This window comes from Alosa alosa, chromosome 21 (genome assembly GCF_017589495.1).
Source record: "Alosa alosa isolate M-15738 ecotype Scorff River chromosome 21, AALO_Geno_1.1, whole genome shotgun sequence".
Classification (NCBI taxonomy): domain Eukaryota; kingdom Metazoa; phylum Chordata; class Actinopteri; order Clupeiformes; family Clupeidae; genus Alosa; species Alosa alosa.
The window spans coordinates 13026112-13045350 of NC_063209.1; the positions used below are offsets into that span (position 1 = coordinate 13026112).

Here is a 19239-nt window from a genome sequence, read left to right on the forward strand (position 1 = left end):
AATTTAACTGTGCCTATGAGGTCGCTGCAGGCAAGTGTTCCACTGACTCGTTTGTTTTGAACAAAACCAAAACCTGACTGGTATATCAGCGTTGCATTAAGAGGAAAAAGCTAATTAGACCCTTGGAAAACATGAGCCAGATAAGATGTTAAACTATGACACCTACTGGAAGACATGATCCCTAATACATTCTGAGCGCCACAACAACTCTTCCTTCCACACAGGCAGGCAAAGCACACACCAATACATCTCTCTACGGCTTCAAGTTCTAGCAATACTATCAGCTGTTGTCTTTTATGTTCTAAGCAAACACCATATAAAAGTGCACGCTTTTTTTGGAAGGGGGAAGAAGGATTGAGTCATTATAAACACAGAAAGCGAGGGAAAATTTTTGTTTCAAGCTTAGGTCTGCTCTTGAAGATAATAACGTCTGGACTGGAAGAGAGGGAAAGAGAGGGAAAAAATGCACTTTGTTCATTCGACACAAGAGTATAACCAACTATGGAGCCTGCCGATAGCTTCTAGAAGTGAAAGTACTTCTAAATTACCAATTGATTTTCCACGACAAATGCCTAGTAGCCACCAGCGCATACCAGTGTGTCTTGTTTGACAGCTAATAAAGAGATTGGGCTCAATCCAGTAAGAGAGGCAGGCGGGCGGGTGGCGGTGGTGGTGTCGACGTCGGCCCTGGGTGCCGGCGATAAAGGGCCACAGAAGGCGGAGAGCGATCGTGATGAAAGGGAGAAGACAAACAAACGAGTGAGCACAAGCTCCAGTGGTTTCCACGAACGTGCTCACACAGGCAGGCAGGCAGGCAGGAGGGCGAGCGAACTTACACACACACACACACACACACACACATACGCACACACACACACACCAGTTTGACTGCTAAGAAAGGGAGCTTGTCACACACTTGAAGAGTCACTGCCCCTCTGACCGACATGATTAAAGAAGAAAATCTTGTGTCTCTGTTCTGATTGCAACACACCGTTTGTTGGTTTTTGGCATGGTAACATTCGTTTATGGCACATACAGGGTCAGTATATGTGTGGGGTTTATTTTACCAAAGCTCAGTAGTAGGGCTGTTTAGAGGATGATATCTGCAGGCTGGCAGTGATGTGCACAACAGTTAACGTATGTCCTTCATCAGTACCAGGAAGCTGAACGTGAGAACCAGCCATTGCAGGCACCTGCCCACCTTGTTTAATTATTTGAGTTGCAGGAAGATAAGTCCCCTGTACGTATTTTGTTTTCTTTTTTTCTTCAACTTAAAGGACCACTTCTAACCAACTACATGCTCAGACTGATAAAAAAAAAAGTTATTTTCCTCTCAACATTCTTCAAATCCTTTCATTGGCTTTTGATGTTGAAGCTCATGGGCAAGACAGAAAGTTAACAAAGACAGAGGCTGTTATATGGTGAATCGGCTGGTTACAAAAACAAAATTTCATCCAGTTCCAAGGCCTACCTGTCTGAGGGTTGATCTGAAATCTTCCACCTTCATTCCCAGAGATGATAGAGTACTTGACCGGTTTGCTGGCCATTTCATCTCTTGTGTGCGCGGACACGCTGAACACCTCCGTTCCCACAGCGATGGACTCTGGGACAGAGATGCTGTATTCGGAGCTGGCGAACACGGGCTGGTAGTCACTGAGGTCCACCTTGTTGACTGTTACCGTGATGAACGAGGACAGGTGGTGGGGCAGGCCGCGGTCGGTGGCCTTGACCTTCAGCTCGAAAGTTGACTGACTCTCGTCCGTCAGGGGTCTCTCCAGGCGAAGGACCCCAGAGATTTCGTCCAGCGAGAAGAAGCTACTGTCCGGCCCCTGGAGAGAGTACCTCACCTCCGAGTTTATTCCTGAAACAAAAAACGTTGACAAATATTTGTACTTGTACAAATTTCATTACAAATTTAACAACCATTACGATTAAAAAGTGTCATCCATCAATCCTCCCACAGTGACCTGTTATTGAAGATGTAAGAGATATCTAGCTTGACCGTCAATCACATTACACACCCATACCATGCCCATGATGCAATGTGATGATAGCTAGTTTAGCATTGAGAACCGATTAGCTGAATTTGACAAAAAGTGCAGTACGAAAGAAATGTTATGTAATCAGTTTCATCTCACTGTGAGATCCTTCTAGACTGTGTCTTGCTAAAGATCATTCAACAGAGCCCATTATCCACCATCTATTTACACAGTCTCAGAGGGAGGGTGCTCTAACAACTCTTTTATTAAAACTAGCCACTGCCTTAAGAGCAAACACAGCAAAAAAAATCAGTATCTTCAAATGTGTCACCGCTGTCAAGCCTGGACATGTACACACGGGCATAATGCGCATTTGTATTTAACACACGTTTTAAGGTGTTGGTGGTTTCAGAGTTTTCAAAAAGCTAAGGTGTTAGTGGTTATTTTCAGCCTTATTGTTTCTTCTTTTCAAAGGAGGAGTGTAGAGAGGGGGATATTTTAAAAGAACACAAGATAAAGGTGAAGAGGGATGCGAAAATGGCCTGGAGGCTCTGGGATGTCACAACATGTTCCCACACATCAACAGGAGTGGCCTTGTCACTCCCTGATTGAGCATTTCAGCTCAGAGAGTCAATCCCAGATCAAACAAGTGCTGCTCAACACTCTTTCTCCCCCCTTTTGTGGCTACTCTGCACGCGAAAGTGAAAAGTAATTAAGAAAGGGTTCCTACACATTTTGCATTTCAAAATTCCATACTTTTTCCATACTCAAATTTCCAAACTTCTCGGTAGATTTTTCTGACCATATTCTCGACATTGCGGCCACTTCTTGTTTGGGATAACTCGGTGAAAACAAAGGTATGGACAACTGAAGTGAATTAAAAAATGACACTTAATATTCGTCCATTTACAGTAGCTGTGTCATTTTTAGTTGTATCTTAGTTGTATAGTTGTATCTTGACGATGGGGACTGAAAGTTAAGCTACACAACAGTAGGAATGGTTCATTATAACCTGAGTGAAGTGATTAGTACTGCAAATGCAATAGTCTGGAAACACAAATATTTCTCCATACCCTTGTTTCTTTTTTCCATACTTATCCAGACCTGGAAATTACTAAAATCAAATTCCATACTTCTCCAGGTTTTCCATACTGCGTAGGAACCCTGTTAAGATGGGATAATAATAAAGGATCTTGATCTTCACACCGATGACATCTCTGCTTCAGTTAGGCCTTGCTTGTTCAGTATCGCTGAGAGTGAAAGTCTAAGAGTGTTTGGACATGAAGCAAACCAAGCAATTGCTTGGGGCCCCGAGCTGGCTAGGGGCCCCAAGACAACGAGTGGTTAAAAATAAAATGCAACGACAAACTGTGAGCGCCCCTTTGATAGTCAATGCAGTAAAGTGCAACGACACTGTTACCGGCAATACCGGGATCCCCCTCAAGGGCGCCCCTCTCAGTAGTCGCTGACAGCAGCCAGCCAGCCAGCCAGGTTTGTGGTCTCTGCTGCTGCCGCGAAAACAAGAACAAGTGTGTGAAGTGACAAGAAAAAACAAGATAGTGGTAAGTGATAAATTACACTGAATAAAATAGCTCTACTTGTCTTGTACAAATGGTGTAATGTCGCAGCAGGAAGGCTAGCCTAGCAAAAATGTTTTATGTTAACTACTTGCCTGACGGCCCATGCTGCTTGTAACAAACTACAACAGTTAGCGCAACTTTTTTTTCGAACGGACGGAATATGGTTACATACTGTAATATGTTTATTAACGGGATAAGGAAGACGCAGATCTGTTCCAGAATCACTGTTTATCGTATTTAATGACAACATTGCTATAGCTTTGTAATAGGTTTTGATGAAAGTGGCATAGCTTCTATGCTATACTAACTATTCGACCGTGATAATCTTCTATTTAGGAAAACCACACGATAAATTCCATGCATCAAAGCAGACTGGAACTTTCATGTCTAGTAGTATTCATGCACGCCAGCTGTTTACTGTCTTTAAAGCATCAGGTGCGTCTGTCTAATTCTCAAACAGCAGAATGCTTAAATGCTATGTTAAGCTACAAGTAGGCCTAGGTCAATGTATAACATTAGCTTGGGATGTTTTTACAGTAAGCATTGGTAGTTGTGAAAGCAGCTGCATTCCTTCTAAATATCAAAATATGGAAATGCTAACATATCTTTTCTTTCTCCCTCAAGGTGCTTTGCTTAAATTTCTCAGCCCTCAGGCTCTTCCTAAGGATACCTCCACTAATGAAGATGGCCTGAAAGGTTAATCTTATGTGTGTGTGTGTGTGTGTGTATGTACTTGTATTTATGTTGGATTTTTAAATTGCTATACAACCTGCACTCTTTATAGTTTGAACAATGCATCCTTTTTCTGCATAAGATGGCAGTGTTTTATTTTCTCACTTTGTGAGAACTGAAAAATGTTAATGTGAGTGTGTGTGTGTGTGTGTGTGTGTGTGTGTGTTTAAGTACCGGTATGTTGGATTTAGTTATTGTGCACTTTTTTACATTTATATTGGATTTTATGGTACAGTGGTGTTTTTGCAAATGTTCAAAACGAATGCACAGTATATATATGCAACTGCAGTATTGCACTGTCAAAATGTTGTATTTATATAAACTGTGGGTGAACTTAAACTGTATGGCTATGCGGTGGTTCCTGTAGGCTTTGCGTGCGGTGGGGGGGGGGGGCTCCATGTCCATTTTGCTTGGGGCCCCCAAATTCCTTGAAACGGCCCTGATGGTGCAGAAAAGAAAATGTCTTCCAGGCACTTTTGATAACAAGGCTCAGTGGCTGTGAGGGGGCTTTGAAAGTAAATATTACTTATGTGAATCATGGGCTTGTTATGTGTAACACTGCGACTGTAACGAGGCTGATGTTTTTCATCATCGCTTAACCATAACGGCGAAGGTACGGGCAACACGTACTGCACATGTTGCGAGATGCTCGTTGGACATGGTGCCACTATCAGAGCTTTTAGCGCGTACCTGTATCAGGGTCCCTGGCGTACATCACGGCGATGGGCGTCCTGACGGTGGTGTTGTCGAACACGGTGATCTCGTAGTGGCTGGTGGAGAAGCGGGGCGGGTTGTCGTTTATGTCCTGCACCATGAGCAAGATGTCGGCTTGACAGGAGCGGCCGCCGCCGTCCGTGGCCTTCACCACCAGGTCGTACTCAGACTCCTGCTCCCGGTCCAGCGCTGCCATTGTGAACAGCTCCCCTTGAATCAGAATCAGAATCAAATTTATTTGGTGTCAGTACACACAAGGAATTGCTCTAGCAGTACAGACAATTATATTGACCATATACCAGTGGTTCTCAAACATTTCACAATGAGTACCACCACGGAAGACAATTGGGCATCCAAGTACCACCATTATGACTTATTAAAATACAGTAGCCAATTTTGCTACATATTTTACATTGTATATACTGTTTTGCCTTGTTTTTCTCTCTTTTTCCAAGAAAGACAAAAATACCTAACCTAACTAGTTTGAATTTAACTTTGGTGATCATGTGGTTAACAATATTTTAATACATATATTTTGAAGTGATTATTTTGTCTTTATGAAAAAACGTCTTGGAGTGCCCTGACAGAGAGTCCTTGTACCACCAGTGGTACCCGTACCACAGTTTAAGAACCACTGCCATATACAATACAATATAGACAATATACAAAAACAATATAGACAATGGGCTGACTATAACATATACTAACACATTAATTTGAAGTCATGACCCCATGCTTTGTTTTTATTATTATTATTTTTAAATTTTATTATTATTATTCATTTTGTCTTTAATTATTCTTCATGTTTGTTTATTGTTAATGTGATCACACATTCCCCCCTGTGGCTCATGGTCGCTGTTGGAGGTGTAGTGATGTGGTTACATGCAGATGAAAGCCTGTAGTCAAAGATGAAAGCCTGTAGTTAAAACAAATAATGAGTAATTTGAATATTCCTGCTTGACGCTTTACGGTCCTGATTTCTCGTTTGTTTAACCATCATCAAAAATGCAGGGATTTTGTTTTGTTTTGTGCTCTATGCTTATAATATTTCACCAAATAGTTTCTTTGCTGGTGCTTGACGGATCACTCCAATCTAGGCAACCTGATAAGCCATATCTGGAAGATGCCCTCTTCTGATATTATGCACAGGGCATAGATTAGGGTCGATGACAGATCTTCTTAACAAGAAAAGCATAATATGATTGATGAGGGCAAAGAAAAATTCCAATCCTCTCAGTGAGAGTTTTTTCTCAAAAGCTGCCCTGTCTTACTGTGTGTGTGTGTGTCACCATTCAGATGCTATCGGAAACTTAACCTCCTTGAGGGAGAGCTAGACAAACATTGTGAGTGTGTGTTTACCTGTCCTCTGGTTCAGGTGGAACTTGTCAGCATTGTGTCCATGAAGGGTGAAGGAGATCTGTCCGTTGGTGCCGATGTCGGGGTCAGACGCAGACACCTTAAGAATGAAACGGCCCGACGGGAAGTTCTCCATAACAGCTTCGGTGTAGAGCAACTGCACACACACACACACACACACACACACACACACACACACACACAAAAACACCAGTTGAGGAGTTGAAGTTAAAGAGTTAAAGATCTTATTTGTTTGATTTCATGTTGGGTTGTGTGGCTCATATGATGAGATTGCACAAATCATTTTGGTTTACAAGATTATACAAGATCATACATGCTAACAAAATTATGCAAGATCATAAAAGACAATACAAACTCTTGCAGACCAGTTGCAGACCATTTGCAAAAATAAGTCAAAATAATCCTTTCCATCATGTTGTGAAGTTACGCAATTAAAGGAACCTGTTTTTCCGAGTGTCTTTTGTTTACACGCAAATGACACAAACTGGCGTAAGATGGCGGATTGCCTCAGAGCCCTAGAGTCAGACAAGCGAAGCTGCTGGGCCCATGGGGGTGTTTGAGGAAGGATTGTGATGTCGTTACTCCAAGGGGAGTGCCTCACATCGGAGCCGGGCAGCAGAAAACACAATAGAGTGCGCAGGAGGAGCAGTCTTACCTGCTCGCACAAAGGACTGTTGTCGTTGATGTCCAGCACGTGGACGTCCACAGTGGTGGTGTCCTGAGATCGTCCGTCCGTGGCGACGACCCGCAGGCTGTGTTTGTCTTGGGCTTCCCTGTCCAGAGCGCCTTTGAGAACGACTCTCCACTCCTCACCGTCCATTTCCACAGAGAACAGGCCAAGTGGGTCTCCATCTGAATGTGTCAGGGATGACACATGGTGATAATGAGTAAAACAAAACAGGGGGAATTAAAAATAAAAACAACATAAATAACATAACAATAACAGACAGTAAACAGGCAGTAAAACAGATAAAAACAACTATCAGCTCATTAACAAACAAAGTTACTCTTCCATTGTTGTCTACTTTTTAACCACAACTGGAAGGTATGTTGAAATTCCTGTATGTGTGTGTGTGTTGTGTGTTCAATAATAATAATATAAGAACCCTAAAATTACAATGCTTAACTCATCTTACTTTTTTATTATAACAGGATTTTCTTGTTTATTCAGTGCACCCTGTCTATAAAGAGCATTAGCATGTCAGCAAGAAGAAAGGGCATCATACGTCTAAGGCCTGTAAAATTGCCTAATGCTTAATCATAAAAATATAATATTATAATTGTCCTCTAACGAAAAACCATCAGGACAACATAAGTAGCAAAAACTTAATGGAGACTAATTTGAGTTTGCAAAGCACATTTGTTAATGACTTTTCTCCACAATTGTTACTTGCACTGTTACTTTAATCTGTTTAAAAGTTAAACAGTCTCGGGAAATGCAGAGCCTCTCCTCTCAGGTGTATCTGCTATGGGTTTTATGATATACCACATTTTATAGCAGCACTTAGTTGTCAAAATGATCTACTACTACTAACCACATGATATTTCCCAGCTCAGGGGCCCAGCACAGAAAGTATAAAACTGGCTGTTGTTCAATTGTTTAATTATGTATGCATCTGTTTGTGATGGAAATACTATCAGAATCAGAATCAATTTGTTTTACTCTCCATGTGATTTCCCAACGGAATCGTAAGTCATCATAATTCAATAAAAGTGGTGGCTTACAGTCTACTTGAGCAACAGCCCTTATCTGTTATATACATTAACAGAAAAATAGTTACTTACTTAAGACTTATTTAGGATACCTCAGTGCAATGTTAAATATGTCCTAGATATACTTTCAAGAGTGCAGTAATAGCTGTCTTTTAGTTACAATACCTACGCTTAACCCCTTCAGAAGCATTTATATCAAAATTTGAAGAAAAACTAATATACTGTGATAAACATAATGTTAACATCCATGTTACAAATTAATGTGATATACATTTTAGGCCAGACCCACCCTTACCTGTTATATAACATGTGACCTGGCGGTGCTCTGCCGTGATGTCCAGATCTGAGGTGGACAGGGTTGCAATGACTTCCTCCGGCCGGCTGTTCTCCATGACAGAGCCCTGGTACAACTCCTCGGTGAACCGGGGCGGGTTGTCGTTGTCGTCCGTGATCATCACCTCCACCAGGGCCGAGGAGGAGAGTTTGACCTTGCCGCCGTGGTCGGTGGCCACCACGTAGAAGCGGTACATCTGCTTGCTCTCACAGTCCATCTCTGTTAGTGTGGTGATCCAGCCGCTCTCGCTGTCGATGGCGAAGGTGTCGCCCATTTCCTCCGGCTCCATGTGGTACGTCACCTGCCCGTTGTCGCCTGTGTCGGGGTCGTTGGCCGTCACCTGGATGACCGTGGTGCCCACCGGCATGTTCTCCGCCAAGAAGGCCTGGTACGGGTCAGCTTCGAACGAGGGCTCATTGTCGTTCACGTCCTGGACTTGGATGCTGACGGATACCAGGGAAGCCACGTCGGTGCCGTTGTGGTTGCCCTGCGCCATGACGTCGATCTGGTACCATTTGGTTCTCTCATGGTCGATGCTCTTTTGGACCACTAGAGTGCCACTCTCCTCATCCACAGCGAACACTTGGTCCTTGTTGCTCTCGATGGTGTTGCCCTCCACTAAGCTGTATATGAGTGGCATGTCGCCGTCGGCACGCACTGTGCCCACCTCTGTGCCCAGGGGGAGATCTTCAGCTGCGGTGAAAGTGTACAGCGGCTCGGTGAACTGTGGTAAGGGCACCTCAGGTGACACCACTTTCACCTGCACGGGCACTGTGGTGTTGTAGAACGGCACGCTGCTGTCTCGCGCCTTCACCTTAAAGTTGAAGATCTTGTTCTCCATATCGACCAGGCTCTCCTTGACGCTAACCACCCCGGTGAAGGGATTAATCTCGATCACGTCCTCCGTCACCTCCTCTGCTTCGTCAATAGTGTAGGTGACATCTGCGTTCTTGCCATCGTCTGCGTCGTAAGCCATTATCTGAATGACCGGGGCACCTTTATTGACTGTGGACTGAATGGAAACCTGGTATTCTGAGGCTTTAAACTGTGGGGGATTGTCATTCTCATCCGTCAGGATTATCTTCACTGTGCAAAATGCCACTCTCCCCCCTCCATCTTTCGCCATTACCTTGATGGCGATCACTCTCTGCAATGGGTTTTCTCTGTCCAGTGGCTGTGATGTCATAATTTGTCCCTCCTGGTCTATGGAGAATGTCTCGTCGGCAAGCTTATTGATAATTGTGTAGTCGACGCTGCCGTAAGGCCCGTCGTCTGGATCGATTGCGGCCAGACGGATCACACGGGTGCCTGGCTCAGCGTTTTCTGCAAGCTCAGCCTCATATATGTTCTGGCTGAAATAAGGGTTGTGCCTGTTGTTGTTAATCATGTCGATGTTCACCGGGGCCGTCTTTTGAAATACGCCGTCTGACACAGCCACTGTGAGGTTGTAAAAAGGGTCCAAGTTTCTCTTGCAGACGTTTGAAAAAGAGATGACCCCTGATGATTCATTGATGGAAAAGTACCTGTTCTCATTCCCTGAGAGAATCTTGTACTGGAGGTCTGTGCTGTCAGGATCCGAGGCCTGAATTTTGACCACTATGTGCCCACAGGTGGCCATTTCGTCCAGAGAGGCGCTGTAATGGGTCTTTGTAAAGTCAGGCGGGTTGTCATTGACGTCGGTCACGTTGACCAGAATGTAGGCCTCACTGCTGAGAGACGGGGAGCCACTATCTGTCGCTCTTATCTTCAGGAGGAAGTGCTGAGTGGTCTCAAAGTCCAGCTCCTGTGACGTTATCAGGAAGCCACTCTGCGGGTCAATCTCAAAAAACTCGGTCTCGTTTTTGCCTGTGCCCAGTAACTCGTAAGTGATATCCTTATTTGACCCAGAGTCAGCATCCGTGGCAGTGATCTGTGCCACAGAGGTGCCTGCCGGCAGCCCCTCTAGCACACGTGCTTCGTATGTGTGCTTCTGAAACACGGGGGAGTTGTCGTTCATATCTTCCACCTCGACTTCCACTCTGGCCTCGGCAAAAGTGCCCATTACGGAGTCTGTCGCTCGCACCGTAAGCAGGTACATCGCTTGCGTCTCATAGTCCAGGAAATCTGTGACACTGAGCACTCCCGTTTTGAAGTCGACGTGGAATTTGTTGGTAACGTTCTCCTCCTCCAGGTTGTAGATGAGGCGATAGCCCTCAGGGTTGCGTGCCTGAACGTGCAAGATCGTGGTGAAGGGGGATATGTTTTCTGGCAATTTCAGTGGGTAGAACAGGCTCTGGAAGACAGGATGAGATCGGTTCCTCACTTGAACATTAAGTTCTGCGGCCGCGCTGTAACTCGGTTCTCCCTCATCGGACGCCAGCACAGTGAGAACGTATTTATTCAGAGACTCAAAGTCCAGGGGCCGCAGAAGTGACACATCTCCAAGATAAGGGTCAATCCTGAAGAGCTCAAAGTCATCTTCAAGCATAAAAATGACCGATCCATTCTCGCCCACGTCTGCATCGCTGGCCATCACCTGGAATAGGACATCGCCAGGTTCGGTCTCCTCCGAGATGGTCAACGAATGGGGCAGATTTGAGAAAACAGGTACGTTGTCATTTATGTCATCGATATAAACCTTAACTTGGGTGATCGCTCTACGTGGTGGAGTTCTCGTGTCCCTCACCTCAACCACCAGGTCATACTCGTCCTGCTCTTCACGGTCAAAGGGGACGCCTGTGGTATGCAGAACTCCAGAGGACTCGATGATGGCAAACTTATCCCCGCCGTTAAGCACTTTGTAGGCGACTGGCTCATTTAGGTAGCCACCGGCCGCTCTGAGTACAGCCAAAGTTTTCACAAACGTTACATTTTCCAAAACAGTGTCCACCTGGACCCGCTCCTCAAATTTCAGACTGGACGTGGTCATGTTGGTGATGTTTACCTGGACGGTCGCTGTGTCTTTGTACAAGCCATCAGAGGCCATGACTTTTAGCTGACTGTGAGTTTGGATGCCAGACACATCACTAATAGAGATGACACCAGATGAGGGATGAATGGCAAAGTTCTTATCAGAATTGCCTTCAATCAAACTATAGGTCACCTCGGAATCCGCATCATGGGCCATTACCTGGATGACTTCCATGTCTTTGAAGAGAGGGAATTCAATGGAGGAGTTATATGAGGGGGCTGTGAATTTGGGAGGACAGTCATTATAGTCCAAGACCTGGATGACAACCTTGGCTGGTGTCTCTGCCAATAGCGAGGGCTCCCCTGAGTCTCTGACTTGGATTGTTAAGTGAAACTCTGGAGTAGACTCATAGTCAATGGAGGATATGAGAGAAATCGTCCCCATGTTGGGGTCCACTCTGAACACTTTCTTGGCCTCTGGCTCCAGGATCTGGAAAACGAGCAGGGCATTGGAGTCCTTGTCTGCGTCGCTGGCCCTGATCACCAGAGGGGAGTTGTTCTCCCCGATAACCATGGCGTTGATGTGAGCAGCCTCGCTAATCTGTCCACGGTAACTCCTGTGCAGGAAAGCCGGCGGGTTATCATTCTCATCCACGACGTACAGGTGCACAGTCGCATCAGACGAGGTTCCTGCAGATGTGGTGGCTCGCACCTGGAGGCGATACGAGGCGCACATCTCGTAATCCAACCACGTCTGGACGGAGATGAAACCCGAGTAGGAATTGATGTGGAAAGTTCCATTATGATCACCATCTCGGATGCTGTACTGAAGGGCCAGGGGGCTTTGTGCAGAGACCGAGACCACGGGAGAGCCGGGCAGACTGGCCTCACTGATCTCAGTGAAGTACTCCTCCGAGAGGAATCTGGGGGGGGTGAGGTCGGAGAGGGTAATGTGGACAGTGACGGGGCAGAGGTCACTGCGCTGAGGGAAGCCCTGGTCGGTGGCTTTGACGGTGAGGTGGTACTGCTCCTGCAGCGTGTTGGCTAAAGACTTTGCTACACTTATAGTTCCTGTGCCCTGGTCAATGTCAAAGGCCCCGTCACCATTTCCTAGAGAGAAAGAGGAATGAAAGAAAAATCAGTTACAGTATGCTGTGTGTACATGTGTATATATGTGTGTGTGTGTGTGCATGTGTGTGTATGTGTGTGTATGTGTGTGCGGGGGGCGGGGGCAGATATTTTGAGTGTGTGTGTTTCTGTGTGGAGACAGAGAAGAAGAGAGACTTATTGTGAATGTGTTTGTGTTTTTTTAATCTTATTCATCATAATTACTTTGCCTATATTGTATGAGCCTCACGGCTCATATTCAATTATCTCTGATTATACCTGTACACCCACATCTGCACTGACACACATGCAGACGGGAAATGATTTATAGTTGGAAAAACTTTTTTGCTTTTCAATCAGGCCTTATTAACCTCTTCCCCGTGGTCCACAGTATATCTTACCGGAATGAAAAGAGTAGACTATCTCAGCGTTGCTTCCGGTGTCTTTATCCAGCGCCTTAACTTGCAGAACTTCAGTGCCCGTAAGAGCCAAATTAGCAACGCTGCCTTCGTAGCGAGAACTCGTGAAGGTCGGGGTGTGGTCGTTGCAGTCTTCTACATGGATCAAGGCTCTAACAAAGTTTCTTTTCGGTGGGATCTCCTGATCTCGAACCTTCACAAGAGGAGAGCAGGAAATGTAGCGTTCATTGTTATTCAACATTCTAACGCCCACCTGAAACTACTGTCTGAATCATATCCTATGACTCATCATGACGCTCCTCTGTGTCATGAAGATTGAATAAAGTTGTTTATGTTAATAACAGGTCATGAAACGGATACAAGTTAGGACTAAAATGTGGAGATTTATTACATTAGTCCATAACAGGAAACTTAAAATGAAATGTTAGTTTTTCTTCATTTCAAATAAACATTTTAATGTGAAGCCCAACTCTAGACTGTGGCAGAAAAATATACTACTACTCTATTACTACTAATGCTACTACTACTATTACTAATACTAATAATATTTACCATAATGGTCAGTATGTGCAGGGGCAGCGCCTCGAAGTCCAGCTGTTCGGTCATGACCAGCACTCCGCTCCGAGGGTCCAGCTGAAAGTGGCGGCCGCTGTCTGGGTGGACGCTGTTGTGGATGGAGTAGAGGAGTCGGCTGTTGATGTCGGCGTCCTGTGCGCTCACCTGCAGAATCTCCTTCCAAGGCGCCGTATCCTCAGGGACCCTCACCTCGTACAGATCCTTCTGGAAGACTGGACGGTGCTCGTTCATGTCCACTACGCGAATGTAGGCCTGAGGGAGGAGGGGGCAGCAGATCATGTGGATGTTTGAGCATTCTGCACAAACCAGTTTTGGTGCTCAGTGTACATTGTATACGCAATACACAGCTGATTTGACTATGAAAGAGATTTGGTTTTTGGTTTTGTTAATGATAATAGACTGCTGGGTTGGAGGAATGTGATTTGCATTTGAGTTTAGTTCATGGGAAAGTGTCTGTGCAACGTGACTTGATAAACTTCCAGTGATAACAGTCTGATGCCAGCTGCAGTCCACATCAAACACCCTATTCAAACCATTAAGGAAGAAATACACAGAGAATTACAGATGCTGAAGGATGACTTGGCCTCAGATGGCATTTGCAGTAACTTTTTCCTACTGAGATTAAAACAAATTTAGAGACTAAATAAGAGATTATAAATTAGGTGAAAAAAAGTTCAATTCAGCATTGTTAATGTTGTTGTATTTTATTTAATACGTGAGTTGTTTTGTATGGGTAGGATTGATTATAATGTTATTGTTATACTGTTATTGTTCATTTCTACATATTTCATACAGTGCAATAAAACCTAGTCTTTGTATGTATAAATGTAGGAAATGTATGTAATCTATGAAATAGAATGGATTTTGAATCCTTTAAAAAATTTATGCCAAACTCAGTGCTTGCCTTTTACCCTTTTCATGTGGACTACATTAATGAGAATAGCCTCAGAACTCGTTGTAAACGTTTGTTGTTTTTAAAGGCCAGCTGTGCAAAACTGTGTGTTTATGTGCTTGTGGGAAGCCATCGAGTGAATGGCACTTTGCAAAATAGCTCTGTCGTGAGCACCCGTGTTGTCACCTGGGTTGTGATGGTCTGCGAGCCGTCTGTCACGCTCACTGTCAGATTGTAGTTGGATCTCTTCCCCGCATCCAGGCGCCGAGCGACCACGATGCTGCCCGTGTTCGTATCGATGTCGAAATCCTGATCGTCGTCACCGCCTGTGCAGGAGATAGTGGGAAGATTGTTAGTATCAGTGCCTCCATGTTCTCAGTAGACTTGAGAGAGCAAAGACAACAATATCTCTCTTATCACTGCACGACAGTCTTTAAGTGGGAACCACATGGATTGATGGGGAGCTGAGTGACTACATTTGTGTACTTCAACAGAAGTATGCATGGGTGTAGGCCAAACAGAGACATGTCGACTGATTTCACTGACCCTTTAATTAAAGGTATGCGACAAGTGACAAGACAGACCAAAGAGCTGTGTGTGTGTGTGTGTGTGTGTGTGTTTGTGTGTGTGGTGTGCATGCATATGCATGTATGTGTCTGTGACTGTGTTTGTGTGCACCAGAATGCTTGTCCTAAAGATCTCTGATCTCTGACAACATGCCATACCACCAACACACACACACACATATTCCCATTCATAGCCCGCATCTTCCCTTTATTCATCCGTAAAAGGCAGCCGTACAAAACCTTTACTTTGTCATTAAATGCCCATGAATTCTTCATCCTTGTCATGAAAGCTACGTCAGCCCTTCCGCTCTCCTGCTCAGTCTTGTGCGAAGTAGTCATGACAGAAGAACAAGGTCACTTCAAAAGCCCAGCCCCCTGTGCCGAATTGTACCGGAGAAACAACAACAATTGTTTAAGGGGAAACATTTGGCAGTGGCGCGGCCAGAACAGACGTCTGAGACGGTTAGGGGTAAACTCATGCCTGCTACGGCAGATGGTGTTTATAGACAAGTCCCACCTTTTTTTTTTTTTTTTTTTTTTTTTTTTTTAAAGACTGCGTATGCTTATGCATTTCCATAACATGTCTGTGTCCGTCCACTCCTGTACATTAGTGCTGCTTTAGCTGCTTTGCTTTTGGGATGTCAGGACGCATGAAAGAGACAGAGTCCCTCTGGCAGCTTTGTTTTAGCTGGCCACTTTCAGTAATGTTTGCTTTTGGCTGCACAAAAGCAAAGCCCTCCCGAAATCCCATGGCAGTGAATCCGTGTGACAGATAAGGCGGTATCGATGAAAGGTTCTTTGGAGAACAGAGAAGAAAGCGGGTTTTTTTGAGGACCATCTTTAGTTGAATGTGTTTATAATCGATATTTAATTGAGTTACCGAGCTGGAGGTTTGTAATAGAACCCCACTCTATAAGTCGGCAGTGTGAGAGAGAGATGAATGCATCTCAACCCTTCGGGCAAAGCCATGGCGGAAAATTGCTTATCTGCCGAGCAACTCGGGTGTGAAAAAAAAAAAAGGAATTTGATACAATTGTGCCAGCAGACTTCATATACAGACTAACAGCCTTCAGCGTTGCATGGCAGCTTGACTCTACTTGACTAAGTGTGAATTTAAGTGGGCTGTATCAAAAGGGGGGCTTTTCTCTGGGCGAGATAACACATTTCATACAAAAGCCATTAACATTCAACCCCACACATGTCCAAGGGTTCATGCTAAGCACAATAATATATAGCCACTTATCAAGACAAGGCCATTCAGTTTTTTCTCTTTCTTTCTTATGATGCATTTTCAACCTACAAAACATCCAACTGCCTGCCAACCACCTTCGCTCCTCAACGGTAGTGCAATTCTAAGGATGGATGGGTTTGTGTTTGGCTGCTTGGTTGTGTGAAGACGTGTAAGGTAGAGAGAGTGACCTGAGGGGGTCACGGGGTGCAGAGTGAAGGTCATACGAAGTGATTAACCACAGGGCACAGCTCTGAGACACCAGTGACCCTGGCAGGGCCCAGCAAAAACACACGCACACACACACAAAGCTCCTGTATGACCACACACACACACACCAACAAAATATTCCTGCATCTCTCTCACACACACACACACACACGCACACACACAGCTCTGAGACACAATTGACCCATTGAAGTTCCTGGAGACGGATTGTAGATCTGTCGGAGCAAGGAGAGCCTCCAGGGCTCTGGCCTGTCATCACAAACACACACACACACACAAACACACACACACACATCCCTCTACCTTCAAACCTGGGGTAAAAGTCTAAACCCTCCGGGTAAGAAGTAACCTTCCACAAACAGGTCACTGGCAGGATGGATAGCACTTGACATGCCCAGTTATCCATCTGTACAAGCCATTTGTTATTGTGTGCAGTGTGTTTGTACTCACTGCATTTCACTATGCATGTGTACAGTATAAACTACATACATATGAGACTTTTTCTTATTTATTCTTATTTCATCACTGTAATATTACTAAAAATGAAAGCCTATGATGTCTTATCTTTTATGTGTCTTGTCTGATGTGGGAAGCACCTTCTAAGAAATGCTTAATATGTGAGTTCTGTGTGAACCATTTGTTAACATGTGATGATTACAGGTCAAGAGGTCAAACTATCCTATTATTTTTAACGTACCGGTGATGTCAAACCAGAGCAGATTGGATGTGATCTCTGTACTTATGATCCCGACCATGTGGGAGACAGGGTCCGTTTCCATGACAGCGAAGGTGAAGTGGGCCTCGTCGAAGGCCAGCGGCTCGGGGCTGGGGTTGGGGGTGGCCAGCCACTCAATGTCCAGGCGGGCCGTGGACGTCCGTACGGGACTCCCGTGATCACTGGCTTTGATCTGCAGCACAAGAGGGTTGAATGGAAAAAGTGAAAGAGGAGCTCTCAAGAGCCTCTACAATCACCCATGATGCATCACATTTCACATGTGGGGAAATGCTGCACACCCAAGCATTTACACACACACACACACACACACACACACCACACACACACACACACTATAGTAAATAGCATTCGGCCACAATTGATTTTCTTGGCATTGTGAACATTCCTCATACCGTGAGGATGGTGTAGTTGCCTTGAGAGAAGTCCCCTCTGGAGGACACTACTCCAGTAATTGGGTGAATCTCAAATCGGCCCTTTTGGTTGTCCTGGAGACTGTACGTGATCATCCCATTGGGGCCCTCGTCGTTGTCGCGGGCAACCATCCGGTACACTTCCTGTGGACTGTCGTTGCCACGACGCTGCGGGAGCCGGACCTGAAAGATCTTGTGGCTGAAAAGGGGGTTGTTGTCATTGTCGTCCTTCACCCGGATGACCACGGAGGCTGTGGAGCGCAGAGGCGGGCTGCCATTATCTGACACGATCACCTGGATAAAACAGACAGACAGAGAAGGAGTGAGAGAGACAGAGAGAGAAAAAAAGAGAGAGAGAGAGATAAACACACCAGAGAGAGAGGTAAACAGAGAGAGAAAGAGAGAGAGAGAGAGAATGACACAAATTGAAATAGAACATAGTTTAGAACACCATCAGAGCCAAGAAGACGTATACAGCTGTCAAACAAACTCTGAGTGATGACAGGAGAGAAGATGCTGAAGAAAAGGGCAGAAACCAGGCCACCTTGACACAAATGAGTCAGTGATGGGAGTCAAAAGGACTCTGTCAATGGGGATAAAAAACTCCATTGAAATAAAACACCTCCATTGATCACCACTGCTCTAGTGCTTTAAGTCACAATGTCAACTTTTATACAAATCCTATTGACTGCATGGCTATACACAGACCTTAGTAGTCATTGCTGAATTATTGATACATTACTGTGCACAAACACATATGTTAGTCATGCTGAATGGAGGCGATTTGCAGGTGCAACTGTGAATGTAAATACTTGATCAGATTGATACACTGTTTAAGGATATTAGACAGGGGATGGATTATGTTCTATTTTATGTCAGCCAGAAAAGGAGCTTACCTCAATAATATGCTCCGCTTTTTGTTCTCGGTCCAGCGCAGTGAGGGAAGTGATCACACCTTGATGAACAAACACACACACACACAGGAAGAACAGGCAGGGTGATCAATGGCCAAACTCTCGCTAGGATGGCACACCTGTTTCAGTGCCCCAGGCTGTCCATCCCCCCCCCCCTCCATAAATCCCTGGCTTTTTTTAGCACTGTTTATACAGGTTCACTGCTTGCATAAGGGCCTCTGGAGAAAAACAGGAGTAAAGACAGAGGGAGGAAGGAGAAAAAGCAATTTTTTATGGAGTCCACAAAGATGCCCTGCCCGGGACATCACCGGGGGGAAAGAGAGAGAGAGGCCTCTCGTTTTGCCAGGAGAGAACTAATCATGGAGTTGCTAAGAAACAGACTTTGTGACAGGGACCAACAGGGACCTCGGTTGGTAAAAGCACCCAAAAGTGAGTAAATTAGAATTAAGGTTGATGGGGATGGGGTGGGGTGTGGTAGGGTAAGTTTCTCTTGTTTTGTAAGGACAGGTTTAGCAAGACTTTTAATTCTGTCAACAGACAGTGTCAAAAAGAAGGGGAAAAGGGAAGATAGACTGTTTCTCCAGAGAATGGCGCCCATTAACCATGCCGACCGTAAACACTCGAGGGTGTTGTTCCAATCAGGGGCAGACAGCAGGAGGGAAGACACCTACAGGGTGAGCTGTGGTTTTTTACGACACTCCCAAGCAACCCCGCAGAGCTTTTATGGCCACCTCTATTTGGCCAAGCCATTGAGCCAGAGTCGTTTTAGAAAGTGTGTTTATGACATTAACATCCACCTGGAGAGCAGCAGCAGTAGGAGGAGCAGAGGTTCCCTAGGCCTGGGA

At 45.0% G+C, this 19239-nt stretch overlaps 1 protein-coding gene across 1 annotated transcript in view; it reads right to left on the minus strand.

Annotated features, from left to right (window-relative positions):
* fat2 (FAT atypical cadherin 2) overlaps positions 1–19239 on the minus strand; it is a 54060-nt gene that overhangs the window by 22549 nt on the left and 12272 nt on the right. The window contains exons 4-14 of the mRNA XM_048232166.1: positions 18377–18435; positions 17463–17774; positions 17032–17242; positions 14499–14638; positions 13397–13672; positions 12827–13037; positions 8391–12428; positions 7038–7234; positions 6365–6518; positions 4982–5215; positions 1472–1861 (exon numbers count right to left, since the gene is read on the minus strand). Coding sequence (XP_048088123.1) covers positions 1472–1861; positions 4982–5215; positions 6365–6518; positions 7038–7234; positions 8391–12428; positions 12827–13037; positions 13397–13672; positions 14499–14638; positions 17032–17242; positions 17463–17774; positions 18377–18435 — 6222 coding nt within the window. The remainder of the gene's footprint in view (positions 1–1471; positions 1862–4981; positions 5216–6364; positions 6519–7037; positions 7235–8390; positions 12429–12826; positions 13038–13396; positions 13673–14498; positions 14639–17031; positions 17243–17462; positions 17775–18376; positions 18436–19239) is intronic.